Source organism: Colletotrichum karsti, assembly GCF_011947395.1.
Source record: "Colletotrichum karsti strain CkLH20 chromosome Unknown Scaffold7, whole genome shotgun sequence".
Lineage (NCBI taxonomy): Eukaryota > Fungi > Ascomycota > Sordariomycetes > Glomerellales > Glomerellaceae > Colletotrichum > Colletotrichum karsti.
Window position 1 is genome coordinate 778298 of NW_024065907.1, and position 13145 is coordinate 791442.

The 13145-nt window shown below is 50.9% G+C and overlaps 3 protein-coding genes across 3 annotated transcripts; 1 reads left to right on the forward strand and 2 right to left on the reverse strand.

The window, feature by feature from the left end:
• Positions 1-433: 433 nt before the first annotated feature.
• On the reverse strand, positions 434-3082 carry CkaCkLH20_03037 (dyp-type peroxidase family; the record flags this gene model as incomplete). The annotated part of the gene is made up of 4 exons (XM_038885756.1): positions 434-828; positions 901-1210; positions 2101-2922; positions 3011-3082. The coding sequence occupies 4 exons, from the start codon at positions 3080-3082 to the stop codon at positions 434-436; spliced, it is 1599 nt and encodes a 532-aa protein (XP_038748955.1).
• Positions 3083-3760: 678 nt separating this feature from the next.
• CkaCkLH20_03038 (oxidoreductase molybdopterin binding domain-containing protein) lies at positions 3761-5531 on the reverse strand (the record flags this gene model as incomplete). The annotated part of the gene is made up of 2 exons (XM_038885757.1): positions 3761-5240; positions 5329-5531. The coding sequence occupies 2 exons, from the start codon at positions 5529-5531 to the stop codon at positions 3761-3763; spliced, it is 1683 nt and encodes a 560-aa protein (XP_038748956.1).
• Positions 5532-7053: 1522 nt separating this feature from the next.
• CkaCkLH20_03039 (uncharacterized protein) lies at positions 7054-9519 on the forward strand (the record flags this gene model as incomplete). The annotated part of the gene is made up of 2 exons (XM_038885758.1): positions 7054-7636; positions 9425-9519. 2 exons carry the CDS (start codon positions 7054-7056, stop codon positions 9517-9519), a joined length of 678 nt encoding a protein of 225 aa, XP_038748957.1.
• Between the last annotated feature and the right edge of the window lie 3626 nt (positions 9520-13145).

A 13145-nucleotide genomic window follows, 5' to 3' on the forward strand; every position in this document is an offset into this window, starting at 1 on the left:
CTGCCGCAATTGAGGAAAGATTTCTGCTATCGATCAATATTTGAGCATTAACTACCTAGTGAAACCGTAAGTTGGAGCCTTTAATAATATCACCGCGAGAAAATCAATCTGTCTCCATGTTGTGTTCGACTTGTGACTTGCCACCAGGCCACCTGGCGTCTGATACTGCCCCCAAAGCCATTCCGAAGTGTCTAAACTTTGGGCAGTATGGGAATACTTCATAGCCACAGCGTTGGCATATTGATTGTCACGTAAAGAGTCTAGATTTCTCTCAACTGACTTGATTAGTGTCGGTCGTTCTCGCCGTTATGACTCCAGTTGGGTAGATAGCTGACTAGAAGCTCACAATGCACCGCGTCTCAGTTTATCAACAGGCTGTACGCTTTACGCAGTCAATTCAGAATACAGTCCCAGATACTGATATAAATCCGATTTAACAAGCCGCCAGAGAAACTTGCCCCTTGCAGTTGGCCGTGGTGGCAACTTTGGGGCTTTCCTGTCCCTTCTGAACGCCCTTGAACTCCTGGCAGACCTTGACAACAGATGTGCCGCATGAGTTGGAGACGGTGGAAACGTCGCCAAAGTTGGAGTTGATGCCTGCAATGAGTGTGAGGTCGTTAGCCTTGAGGTTCTGGACAACCACGTTGCGAGGGCCCCCGTTGTTGGCGCAGTTTCCGCAAGATCGGTAAAGACGATTTGAGTCAACGACGGTGTAGTCCTTGATGGTGACAGTTCCCTGACCCTGGTGACTGACCACGTTATCAACAGCAGTCTGAGCACCTCCGCCCTCGATCAAGACGTTGCCGTTGCCCTTGAGCGTGATGGCGCCTGTGTGGTGAGCTGGTTAGTTCTTTGATCTAATGATGGAGCGTGTCGGCATCATCGCGTGTAAGAACTCACCGTCGCAAACACGGCGGAACCAGACATTCTTCAAGGTGCAAGCGCCTCTGCAGTGAATGCCCTCGACTTGACCTGCGCCGATGATGGCGTTGCTGAGAGTCGCGCCATCCTCCAGGATGAAGACTGGGTGTCCACCTGGCGTCTCAACATCAGTGAAGCAGGAGCGTCCTCGGTCGTACTCCTTGTTGCCCATGTCCTTAACCCCAGAAATAACGCTGGGTGCCGGCAAAGAGATTATGGCACCGCTGCGGGTTGGGATGTTGAGGGTCTGGCCGGCGGCGACACTAGCCAGAAGAGCCGCAGAGATGATCTTGGTGATAGACATATTGGGAAACTAGGAAGAATGACAGACGATTGGAGGGGAGTATGTTATGCTCGAACGCGAAACCGTTGAAGGAGTAGCCTCCCGGTCCAGAATGAAGAAACATGTGCAGCTCTTAAGTCTAGGAGCTCAATTGACAGCAGACCCATGGCCACCATCGTCAGGCGAGGTCAAAATAGGGAAACCTCAAGACATCGGGGCAACTATCCGTAGTTGCTCCGTATAATCTCCTCTTTGAGGCAAAGCTAGATCAAGTCTGTCAGACAGCTACTCCCAAAAGCAATAATTTTCCGTGTGGGTTATCCGCGTCCTTTGGTTTCCTCGGGTCCCGTGGAATCCATACACGCAGCAGTCACTCAGCAATCAGGAGCAAATGCGAAAGCGAGCTGGATATGTAAGTGGCATTGCCTCTAAAGAAGAGGGGCCGGTGATTCGTGGTTAAATATCGGCTACACATGATATTGCCAACATGGAGTTACGGACTAATATTCCGTCCTTGGTGGACATAACAAGCAAGATTCTTCCACTCATCATGTCTGAGTTAAGAAGCGTTGCCGGTGAAATTAGAGTAGAGCCAAGTAATTTGGTGCTCTGAAACCTCTTGGCGGAGATCCCTGGGGAACGACGGCCCACTGGCGCTGATACCCTTGACCTGTAAAGACCCCTTTATTCAAGCTTAATCTCGTGTTCTCGCTTTCTTCTGCGTTGTCATACCATCCCACCAGTAGAATTCAAGACTACTCCGTAAAGAGACTCCAACCGGATTGACCGCCGACGTCAAGTATATTCCAGATTTAATTGTCTGCAAGACCAGCCAAGAGTCGAGCTGATGGCACGAAAAACGTACTACCAGTAACTGGCCGTGAAAAGTCCAATACCCGGTCGTGTAAGCCCGGTGGGTTCCCTACAAACATGCGTTCCATCATCTTCTCAATCACCCAGAGCTTCTTCGAGTAGCCAATGAAGTATGTCCCAAACTCACCAGAAGCTGGTGAGCCAAAAGGCATGTTGTCTCTCAGGATTTCGTGTTCGTTCCCGTCCTCATCTTCAATAGTCGTCAGACTCTTGTGAGACTTCTGCTGGTCGGGTGCGGCATCGCCAAGCTCATTGTTATCTAGCTTCGTCCGCCCGATAATGGTTTCTTGCTCCTCGGTCGAGAGACGTCTCCATGATTCTAGGTCGTGAAGATACTTCTGGACAACCACGTAGCTTCCTCCCAATGCAGTCGGCGTGGTGTCTTCTAGTTCAGTGACCAGAACGGTGTCAGACACGTCTGGGCCAACTGGGTTGGCGGTGCCGTCGACGAAGCCGAGCACGTCACGAGCATCAAAATAACGGAACCCGACCGTCTCATCCTCCACCGTGACAGCGTCGCTTAGTATGTCCATCAGTTGTCTCTCGAACTCGAAGGAGAGATCTCTTCTCTCTGATCGAATATGAAATAGCAGGTCTCCAGGGGTAGAGACAGCGGTGTACTTTGGTCCCTGAACCTCAGTGAAAGGCCGCAGCTCAGCGGGTCGGGGTTGCTGAATGATCTGTGTCCAAATGTCGTAGCCGATGCCTACGGTGCAGGACAATTTTCCATTGGGATGACGGGTGAAGATGTTCTTGGTGATGCCACTGATATTGGACAGCGCGAGTCGAATCCGTTGAGTTGCTTGAGGAATATTTGCAGCCGATAAGACGAGAAATGTGGCTGACTGTGTTAACGGAGCTTCAACTGCTTGCGGATCCATAGCGATGCTTGATGCCAAGTGACGGGCACTAGGGTGCCGGCAGCTGACATACAAGTTCCGGCGATGTTTTCTCGTAACCAGCGATTGTTTTGATGAGCTGGGAAAGCTGAACGATATTCGACAGGATTGGGTGATGAATCGGTATGGCGGCATACTGGCGGCATGTTTGGGGCTTGGGGGATGCCGTAATGATAACGTACCGTGAAGCATTCTAAGAGGGTTTCGAAAGTGGCTGGATGGGCCGATGACATCTCACATGTAATCCCGACAGAGTTCATGGGCAGAAAACCGTATCCAACGCGACAAATACATATGCAGTCCCACTACGTGTGCTGTAATACCACCTTGTTCAAGCTGTCTCATGCAAGCTGCTGACAGTAGCAATAATTTATTCATTGCATATAGGCCTGCATGAGAAATACACTATGCGGACCCATCACTCTGAAATGACAGGATTGCGGCACCGGCCCGGAGGTCCGCAACGGAGGTACCGGGCGGGCGCTGGCCGGAAGTTGTTTGCCGTGACTTGAACTCCGCAAGTGCCCCGCTCATAACTACGAAACTGTCTCTGGCTGCTCACCTCTGCGACATGTTTATACTAAAGCTTATTGCGTTTGGGGCATATGGAACGTGGAAGATCCCTACATGTACACCAGGGAAGCATTCCATAGCTCCCATAGGGCCAGGCCTCTCGAGAGACGGAGAGATCACCTTACGAAAAGGATCTGCGAGATGGAATTGATAACGAGGTATATGCATTGCTTCCCTACTTATTTGGAAAGTGTCCTGAAACTTTTCCTTCTCAATCATCTTCAGCATCGCGGGGATCGTGGTTCTTCCAGTATTTCTCGTAATCCTCCCAGGATTGAGACGGGAACGCAAGAGGCACGGTGATCGGGCCGAAAGGAATACCCTTCTCCTCAAACTCCTGAAGACGGGCTCGCGTGCTCTGTCGTGTACAGTTCACGCTGTAGACCGCAATCCGATGACACGAACTCGTCACATGCAAGCCCCAATTCCAAGCAGTGCGAACATCTGGAGGTTGAGTGTTGAGAGAGTTGTCCCAGCAGCGACAGACGATCTCGATCCAACCTTCAACATCGCATGGCAAATCAATCTCCCAAGTTCGCCAAGTCCACTTCCGCTTCTTCGACAGGTTCTCAACGGGGACGGTGTACCAACTGAAGCCGCCATCGGCCGAGAGCTCAACTCGCTCAGGCCAACGACCGCCGCCCGAGTACGCCCAGCCCTTGCACCGGATCTTACCGTTATGAATGACAACTTGCTTGGTCCACGGTGACATGATGGCCGAGCTGACGGGCATCTCCTGAATCTGAATGCCGTCTGTCATCTTGAGGTTGTGCTTGCCGACCTGTTGGGGAAAATAGAGGTATTCCTGGCTCTGAACCGGGGCCCGCGAGGGGTTCTTGATGGCCTTAATACGGTACAGCCATTTGACGCTTCGAGCTCCGATGTATCCGAAGACGACGATGCGGAGGGGGTATCCGTGGATACGCGGGAGGACCTCTCCATTCATCTCCCATGCGAGCATGACCTCGTTCGCTTTGACCTTCGACCACGGAACACTAACAAGGTAGTTCATCGTCTTGTCGTCCTTGAAGTAGGTGTCGGCGCCGTAGAATTCAAGATGCTTCGCACCATCAATCAAGCCACCGCAGGCCTTGATGACTTTCTTCAGACTGATACCGACGTAGCGAGCAGTGCCGATAGCGCCTTCGGCCCAGGGCGCCTGCGGAACTTCATCACCCTGGCCGGCATACTTGAGAATCTGCTCAATGCGACGAGTTCCGGAGCACTGCATGGTGATGGTCTTCTCCATGCGCGGAAACTTGGACTCGTCCATGAGGTCATCCATGGTGAAAGAGCGCGGGTTGGCCACCAGTCCGTCGAGAAGGAAGCTGTACTTGTCCTTGTCAATGATAGGGATGCCGCCATGGTTTCTGACAAAGTGAAGTGAGTTCGGAGTGATCTCTTTAGCGGTCACAAGTCGCTTGGGGGGCTCTCCGTTGTAAGGGAACTGAAGCAGATGAAGCATGTCGGGGTGCTTCTCCTTCAACACAAGGTCCCACGAGTCGTCGGGAATCTGGGTAAGCGCGCCGCCGACGGCGTGATGCCACATTTTCCAGTGAGTTCCCGGGAGCACTGGATTGGTTCCTGGAATGGGTCCCAGCTGGAACTCTGGATTGGGGGGGAACGTCTGAGACGTCAAGATTTTGTGTGCGGCGGCTTTCTTCTCGGGGTAATTCTCCCACTCGACGAAGCTGTGAGATCATTTCGGTCAACAAAGGCTCAGAGAACCGAATCGATGACGAGGAAAGATGCTTGAGACCTGGACGTGGAGGCGCTTACCCCGTCCAACCATCACGCTCTTCCGTGAAGAGCTTATTGCGGTCACCGACGCTCTTAATTGCCTCCTCGTCTTTCGTCAGTTCGCCGAAAATCTGGATCGGCAAGGCCTTCGTCTGCGGTCCTGTCATATCCAGAACAGGCAGGACAGCCCCGGAGAGGCCCTGCTCAATCTTCCACTCATCAGGACGATTAGTGGTCTTCATGGTCGTTAGCAGTCTTTGCAGTTGTCCCAGTAGTTCTCAATTTCGCACAATAGATCAAGCATCTGAGGCTTAAAGTGATGAAGAGAGGGGTGCAGAACTGAGTGTTGGTCATCGGGGCCCAAGGCTTATACGTCTTTTCCATGACGTCTGCCAAACAGGCCTGAGCTCAATGGCGAGACTCTGGTGGAATTCTGACAGCCCATGAGCTCCGCTTGTATGACAGGGAATGCAGCTCTTGGATAACCGCAGGTGAGAAGCACTGATTGGATGCTAACATAGCTGTGAAGTTTACACAAAAACCAAAATCGGTCGACTTGAGATGACTTAGCGTGAACCCAGGAGCTATGAAGGTTTGTTCTGATACGCACACACAGTACGAAGCTCTCTTCTCCGCTTTTGCTCATGTTATTGTTTGGTGTTTTCCCCGGCAAGTGCCTCGCATGCGCTGACGCACCGCGAATTGTGACATGTCTCGAACCTTACTGCGAGCGCCGGGGAGTTCCCGGCGATCCGAGCGGCGATCTGAGTGGAGCTTCGGCAAGACGGAGACGGGAGAAACGGGTGGCACGGGCTTATGCGCACGGTCGATAAGGGACCTGCTGAGCGTGAATAATTAATTACCTGTTGAGCATCCAGGGTGCCGGTTTTCTGGCTCGTTGGGGACGCCTGTTAGAAAGCTGGCGAGATAAGTGAAATGTTTGCGCATTCCTAAGACAACAATTCACGCGACAACCCAACGAGAACTCATCGCTATATCGAAAACGGTTATGTAACGAGTTTCTCAAGCTGCAAGGGAATGCTAATAATTACAATCCAGATACAGAACTGCCTCAACAGAATCATCTTTTTATGTTTTCGCTAGATGCTTGCAATTTAAAGTCAGAGAATTACAGTTGCTATTCGCCGCACAATACAATGCAACAGCCCATTTTCCTGGCTCTACTTGAACTCCAGCAATACATAGCAAAGTACAAACAATTCAATTAATATTCTAATCAGTTTCCTTCATAGGCTTCCGGGATAGCATAGTGCAGCGAAAGTTTGAGAAAAACAACCTTGATCTACCCCGCCCCACCAAGCCATCTATCCCATCAAGGTTTGTTGAAAACAGGTGAAAAGGTGGCCAACGGAACGTGTCGGCCTCCCTTCGACATTCCCGTCCTAATGCGGGGTTTTTGACAAACTTTCACATAAAATCATCTCGTTCTACCAATTTCTGCTACTCCGTAATTGCTACAATTTTTTTCTCTTTTTGTTGCTGTACATAAACATGTCTCGATCAAATGGTCCATTTCGTCCCCCACGATGGGCCCAAAACAGTACCTCATTTAAGCTCCAGGCTTATCGTGATCAGTCGAAGACATGGCCTGCGTACAGCGATACAGTCCCAGACTACCTTTTCAGGGTGTATGACGCTACATCTCCTGGAACGACGAATAACAAATACGCGTCCTCGCCTGCAGCAGATGTAGGAGAGACGCACTTCTGCCGAGAAGACATCCTCCGGCGCGACACAGCCGCCCTGGAGCTGTACAGGCACCTCACACAGGAAGAAGTGGATGAATTGAAGAACATCGACGACAATTTGGTGTCATGGACATCCTCGCTTCTCGTTGCCCTCCAAGGGGCTTTCTACACGAGCGTCACAAAGCCCAGCCCTGCAGGCCTATCTGGAGTCCACATTCTGATGGTCGACACCAGCGGGTTCCACATGAATGTCTTCGCGAGAACTACGGAGGTCATGGGGCTACTCAAGGGGAAAAGCGAAAAGCTGGACAGGCTGCACAACGCCAGAACGGCGGCCCCTCCCACACACGACCTCAGCGAATGGCTCTCGCAATCATGCATCAATGTTACAGAAGACGGCTGGGTGTTCTCCCTGGAAAAGCTCATAGACTGCGGTCTCTTGGAGTTGTGCCCATGGTTTTCTGACCGTAGTAAGTGGTCGACCTGGGCAGAGCGTGTCGCCGAGTTGCGACAGGCCAACTTCGTTGACCATGAGCCCTCCACCGTTCAAGCCGATGAAGAGAAACGAGTGGATCTGGCTATCGTGGAATTGGCAATGGAACTGGTCGATGTAACACCAGCGGGTCCCGCGCTGGCCTGTATGTTCCTTGGGTTGATAAAGTGTCCGAATGGAAACTTAACGGCCCAAATACTCACTATTCATTTCACGAGTAAGTTCCTAGAAACATCCTTTGTTTCCCCCCAAAAACGCGTACCGGCCGGCATGAACTTCAACCAACATGCCTTACACATACGAGTGTGTACTGCTTGTGTAGAACACTGAATCGACTGACGATAACCTTGTAGCCGCGGCCATTTTTGATTGTTTCAAGACGACACGGGGAATCGTCCCTGAACCCGATAAAGAGAAACACCCCGAAGTGTGGGAGTATTGGAATTTGATGAGAACGCTCAGAAAGATGTGCGAATCAATGGACCGGCATCTGACATCCCGAGGGGGGCTCTCACAGCTGATGGAACAGGTCTCAATATCTACATATGGGAAGTCGAGAAAATTCCGCAAGCGTGAAGAATAGTTTTGGAAGGACTGGACCAAAAGCTCAAGTTATGGGCTGAATTCTTCTTGGATAATCGTTATGAAAGCTTCTTCATGCGGATACTGCTCAGTGTTTATAGTCTGGAACAAAATGGGTTTGGCTCTGAGTGATCGAAGCAGTCTTCAAGTCCCTGTGTACGTGCGAAGACCGAGTTTCTTAAGCAGCAACCTTCAACACATGAGAATAATATCCATGGTTCTCTGTTGATACAGAGCATCAACTGGGTTTCAGACTGCTGAGGGCCTGTACCATCAATCCTGAACATCGACAGTCCAATCCACAAATTCAAATGCCTGACGGCTAATTACAATGGGATTATTGGCTTCTGAGTGCTCCTAGGTGTGCCTATCCCCCAACACTTCCCAAGTCAAAAGGTCGCCTTTGAAATTGCACAGGCTATGTGCTTCTGAACAATATTCAGTGTAATGTAAGTGAACCGGGTAATCTTCTCACTTGATACGTTTTAGAGTGCATTCCTCTATATATGAAGATAATTTAATTATCCACTGACTAAAGTGAAGTCCTCCTGTATACTTGACTGTTCAGCAGTTGCGGTCGAGATCAAATGTCAACCGAGCTCAAAACTTAGCTCTGGTAGCCGCGGCAAGAGAGCTCACGACAACAGCTAGCAAGTACAAGATGTATGTCTGATGGTAGTTGCGGTTCAGGTCCATTTCTTCGGCATTCAGTCATTCACTCCTGTGATGCGCGCAAGTCTGATGTGGGAACCTGTCGTAGGGAGTTTACTCTGCATCTCGGTTTCTTCTTCGCCTGTGGGGCTCGCGCTTCTGTCTGGTTCACACGGAGCAGCTATCACATTCACGTCAACGGCTTTTCGAGCCTTGTAGCAGGGTTTTTTCAAGTACATCTGCTATGTCATGGAGGACGACGGTAACGTTCTTAAGCTTCCTTGTTCTTCTTTCTACTAGCTGTGATGAAGGCATGGGTACGCAGGTTAGCCTGAGACGCAAGAACCGGAGGGTGATCCAATGTAAACGGCAAGTAAAGCGGAACGCATTTTTATTGAGGACAGTAACTCTCACTCTAGGTCTTTGTGCAGAAGGTCTGTAGAGGTAGGAGCCACGTTGAGAGGTGAGAATTGGGGGATCAATGGTTGTGAAGAGGCGAGAGTCAAAGACTCAGATCCAACTCAGGGATTGAGAATGTCCCATTACAGCAACACACTCGCAGCCTCTTGATTCTTCAGCATCTAGAGTCTTAGTGACATCCCCCACGTCTCGGGAGGCATGAAGCAATGACATTGACCTCTCTGCCACAAACACTTTAGTGAGACGGTTGAAGTCGTTGAGATGCCTGACTTTGGCTCAGGGGCCGATTTGTCCAGGGTGCCGAACTTGAAACGCTCTAGAAGCCAGACCAAGAACGCCAAGCGAGAGCTCATCGTCTTGGTCGTGTCGGTGTAGAAACACAGCGCAATCCGGAGGCCATGGCGGTAGCGGACATCGCCCAGTGAGAGATCGCCGGACTAAAGTCAACCTTGGAACTTTAAGGTGTATGAAAACGACAGTATTGCCTACAACAGGGACAACGAAAATTACGCTTCCCTGAATTCCATCGGTGATAGAGTGACTTGCTGGCCAGTCAACTCAACATCATCCAATTCCATAGGGTTCTGTCTGGCTCAAGCAGAGCCTTCGTGTGGTGGCTTGATTTGCTGGCAGCTGCGCGGGGCTTTCGGCCCTTCAAGGTAAGACTAGGACTGCATGATGTTCAACTTGGAATAGCCAAGCAAGAGCCACGAGGTGACCACTTCATGTGGCCCGACATCCGTGCTTGCGACATGCGTCGTCGGACTTGGAAGAGAGTTGGAATAAAAGCCCACCATCAAGGTCTGGAAACTCTACCACCACGAATTGACAACCAGAGATTTCTAGCGCAGAGATGGCGGGCTCTGTCTTCTTATTCCCTTTGTCTCTGATATCTGATTGACGGGGCCCGGAGCGGATGGGGAATTCGATACCTCGTCGAACAGCGCCGCGTGGAATCGCTAGCCATTGTCCTGACGAGGATTCGATGTCTAAGAGGTTTCAACAACACTTCAGATGTCCAATGCCAGGGTCGTGAGCCATCTGGCTTGGCTGAGATCGTGGGGTTCTAGCCTGGAGTTGTTGCGAGACAAGTTTTGTGGGAGGACGGGCAAAGTATGTTGCCTTCAGCGCGATGGCGACATCGCGCAGATTCCTCTTCCACAGACGAAAGATTTGCATATTCTCTTTCGGGACGAGGTCCCGTCTGGCGAATAGTACAGATAGGTGGCTGCGGGCTTGAGGAGACGAATTCGATGTATAATCGCATAGAGACCGATCTGTCGCAGTAGCAGCGCAGCTCCATTGGCAAGAGAGCCACCCAACTGAAGCGTGACTCTGCTGCCCATCTCTTCAACAAAATCATCGACCGGGCGTCGGCAATGTCGCCCGTGAATGGTTTGAGATTCGGGAACACTCTCACCGCCACCACGAACATGATTGCCACCTTCCTCCAGCCCAAAGAGTTCTGATCCTGGTGCCGCACTTGTAGGCTTTGGTCCTTGCCAAATCCGCTACTCGGGCCGGCAGGAGTAGCGTCATTTACAGACCAGTGTCATCTCCTTGAGACTCAGTGGACTTGACTCTGTGGAGATTTCGTCCTCCTTCGTACGTTGAAGGGCGATTACCACTAGGCCTTCCACCAGAGAAGCTGCTGAGACCTGCTCGAGTGTGCCGAGACAGAATTGTCTCTTCTCGATCATTTGGTCGACAATATCAACAACGAGAGTCCGATCTCTTAGACAGAGAGGAGCCATTTGTGACATCCTCTTCTGCCCACACAAGGCGGCCACACACATGGCCGTAGATTGCCTTGAGGCAGTTGAACACCAATGCAAAGACCGCCTTGCACGCTGTCATGTTCGGGTAGTATTGCGAACAACAGAGCATTCAGTGTAGCTGTCGGCCAAATAGCCAAGGGTCCGACGATTGGCAGTCAGAGTAGTGAATGTTGCCGGTGTTCGAGACATTCGTTCACCGCGTCTGTGGCACACAGCTTGCTTTTTCTAAGGCCTGCATGGGCCAGATTGCGGAAATATTCATGAACCCCAAATATGTTCTCTCTTCAGTTCGCAAAAAACGGTTTAAGCATTGGCTGCAGTCTTATTTCTGCTGCCATCAGTGATTGGCGAAGAGCATGACGTTTCCAACATTCCTGTTCTAGATACCGTGGACATCTTCGGCGGTAGGGGTTCGGGGTAGTGCCTTGTGCTTCTCGTATAATCGTACTGACTCTGTCATCATCTGCATCCAACGACAGGGTAGTAATACAGGGGTCGACGAGATGCTCCTTTTCCTCTGGGAGAAGCTCAGCGACCAAGCGTTGGGGGCTTGGTACTCCGTCACAATCCATAAGACAAGACCCGCGGAATTATATCAAGATGTCCTCAATTGCGTTCAACTTCGTAGGTGATTAATGGCGATATTGGTGTATTTGATTCGTTTGACAGAAGCTAGAATGGCTTTTTGTCGTTGTTCATGCTTTCTCGCAAGGCCCGCCAAAGACGCCGACGAGATAAAGCCCGGGGTGCTGCCCTGAGCAAGTGAGATCTGCGCAATCCCTATCCTGTGTTTCAAATCTGCGTGTAGAGAATGGGCGAGGGCCTGTGGAGATACATGGGCTAGTACATGAGCCACGAGAGAGATATGTCATCGAAGGCCAGTTAATCCGACGGAACTAGACGTCATAAGATGGGCCCGGTGTCGATGCGCTTGATAGCACACAGAGAGTAGTCGTTTTTGCATTGTCCTCTCCTCTTGCGAGGATCGGGCCAGAAGACCAATCAGGTCGAAAGTCGAGACTCGAGACTGATCTCGGCGTCGCGATCATTCGTGCTAATTCGGATGCCATGATCTTCTGGAGGAAGAATAAGAAAGTTGAAGATGAATATGCCGCGGTTGCTTGGGCTCCTGGGTATTGAGTATGATGAGGAGTAGAGGGTCCTCTTTTTCGCAACATCAACAGGACTGGTCAGAAACACATCGAGGTACTCGACAACGCTGCAGAGAACCAAGCTCCTGTCATGTGTTCGTCGGTAAATGTCGCCGGCTCTCTAGCGTCATAGTACTCAGCAAGATTTCGCATGTTGTTCGCCCGCAAACCAGAGCATGCGCAACTCGTCCAGGCTGTACTTGACTCATAGCCGAGATGTAATCGCGGACAATGAAATAGCTTGGCGTATCCGGTAGATGACCGCATCAAAGCTGGTCTACTGTTCAAAGACCTGGAGAGCAACACAGCGTCTCAGAGAGCTGCGGAGATGCAAGCTTGAACTTACCCTAAGTAGATGATGTCCAGTTGCCTAGCATCCGAAACGTCGTTCGCATTGAATGGAAAATGTTGCGACCAAAGAAGACTGAGGTACCCAGTCATATCTGAAACGCCAGACATGAAGGGTATTGCAGTGAGAATCCAGGTCATCAAGACATATGTTCAACCGAGAAAAGACGAGGTTGGTGCTTGACGCTGAGTTCTTGATTGCGTGACCTTCGTCCGCGACGCCCATAGTGAATTTGATCCAGGCGGGCAAAGTTGATGACTGAGCAGACGGCAAGTGGATCTTGGGACAGACCGGGCCCGGCCAAGCACCAGCACTCGATGTGATATACATCTACAATCCCTCAAACGTGGAGAATGGACCAGAAGCAACACATGGCTGTTGTCGATGGATGCGTTCTGGGCGGAATTACGAAGAAGGTGCGGCTTCCTTGAGCATCCAAGCAGAGGCTGATGCTTAAGTAACGAGGATCTTGTCCCAAAGATGTCCGGGATATCGTTCGACGTCATGCCTGACCAAATCTAGAACTCAGGCGAAGACGGCGGTAGTCTTCGGACCTGATGTTGCCTTGGACACGGCTGTCCAGAAATGAGAAGCTAACCACCGTATCCCGCGATCAGCGCACGGATCCGGCTTGCTGCATCCATTCGCTCAAGGACCGAGGTAGAATAGAGAAGAGCAGCTCTCGATACCAATAGCACCATGCCAATATCTTCCTTGGTTAGA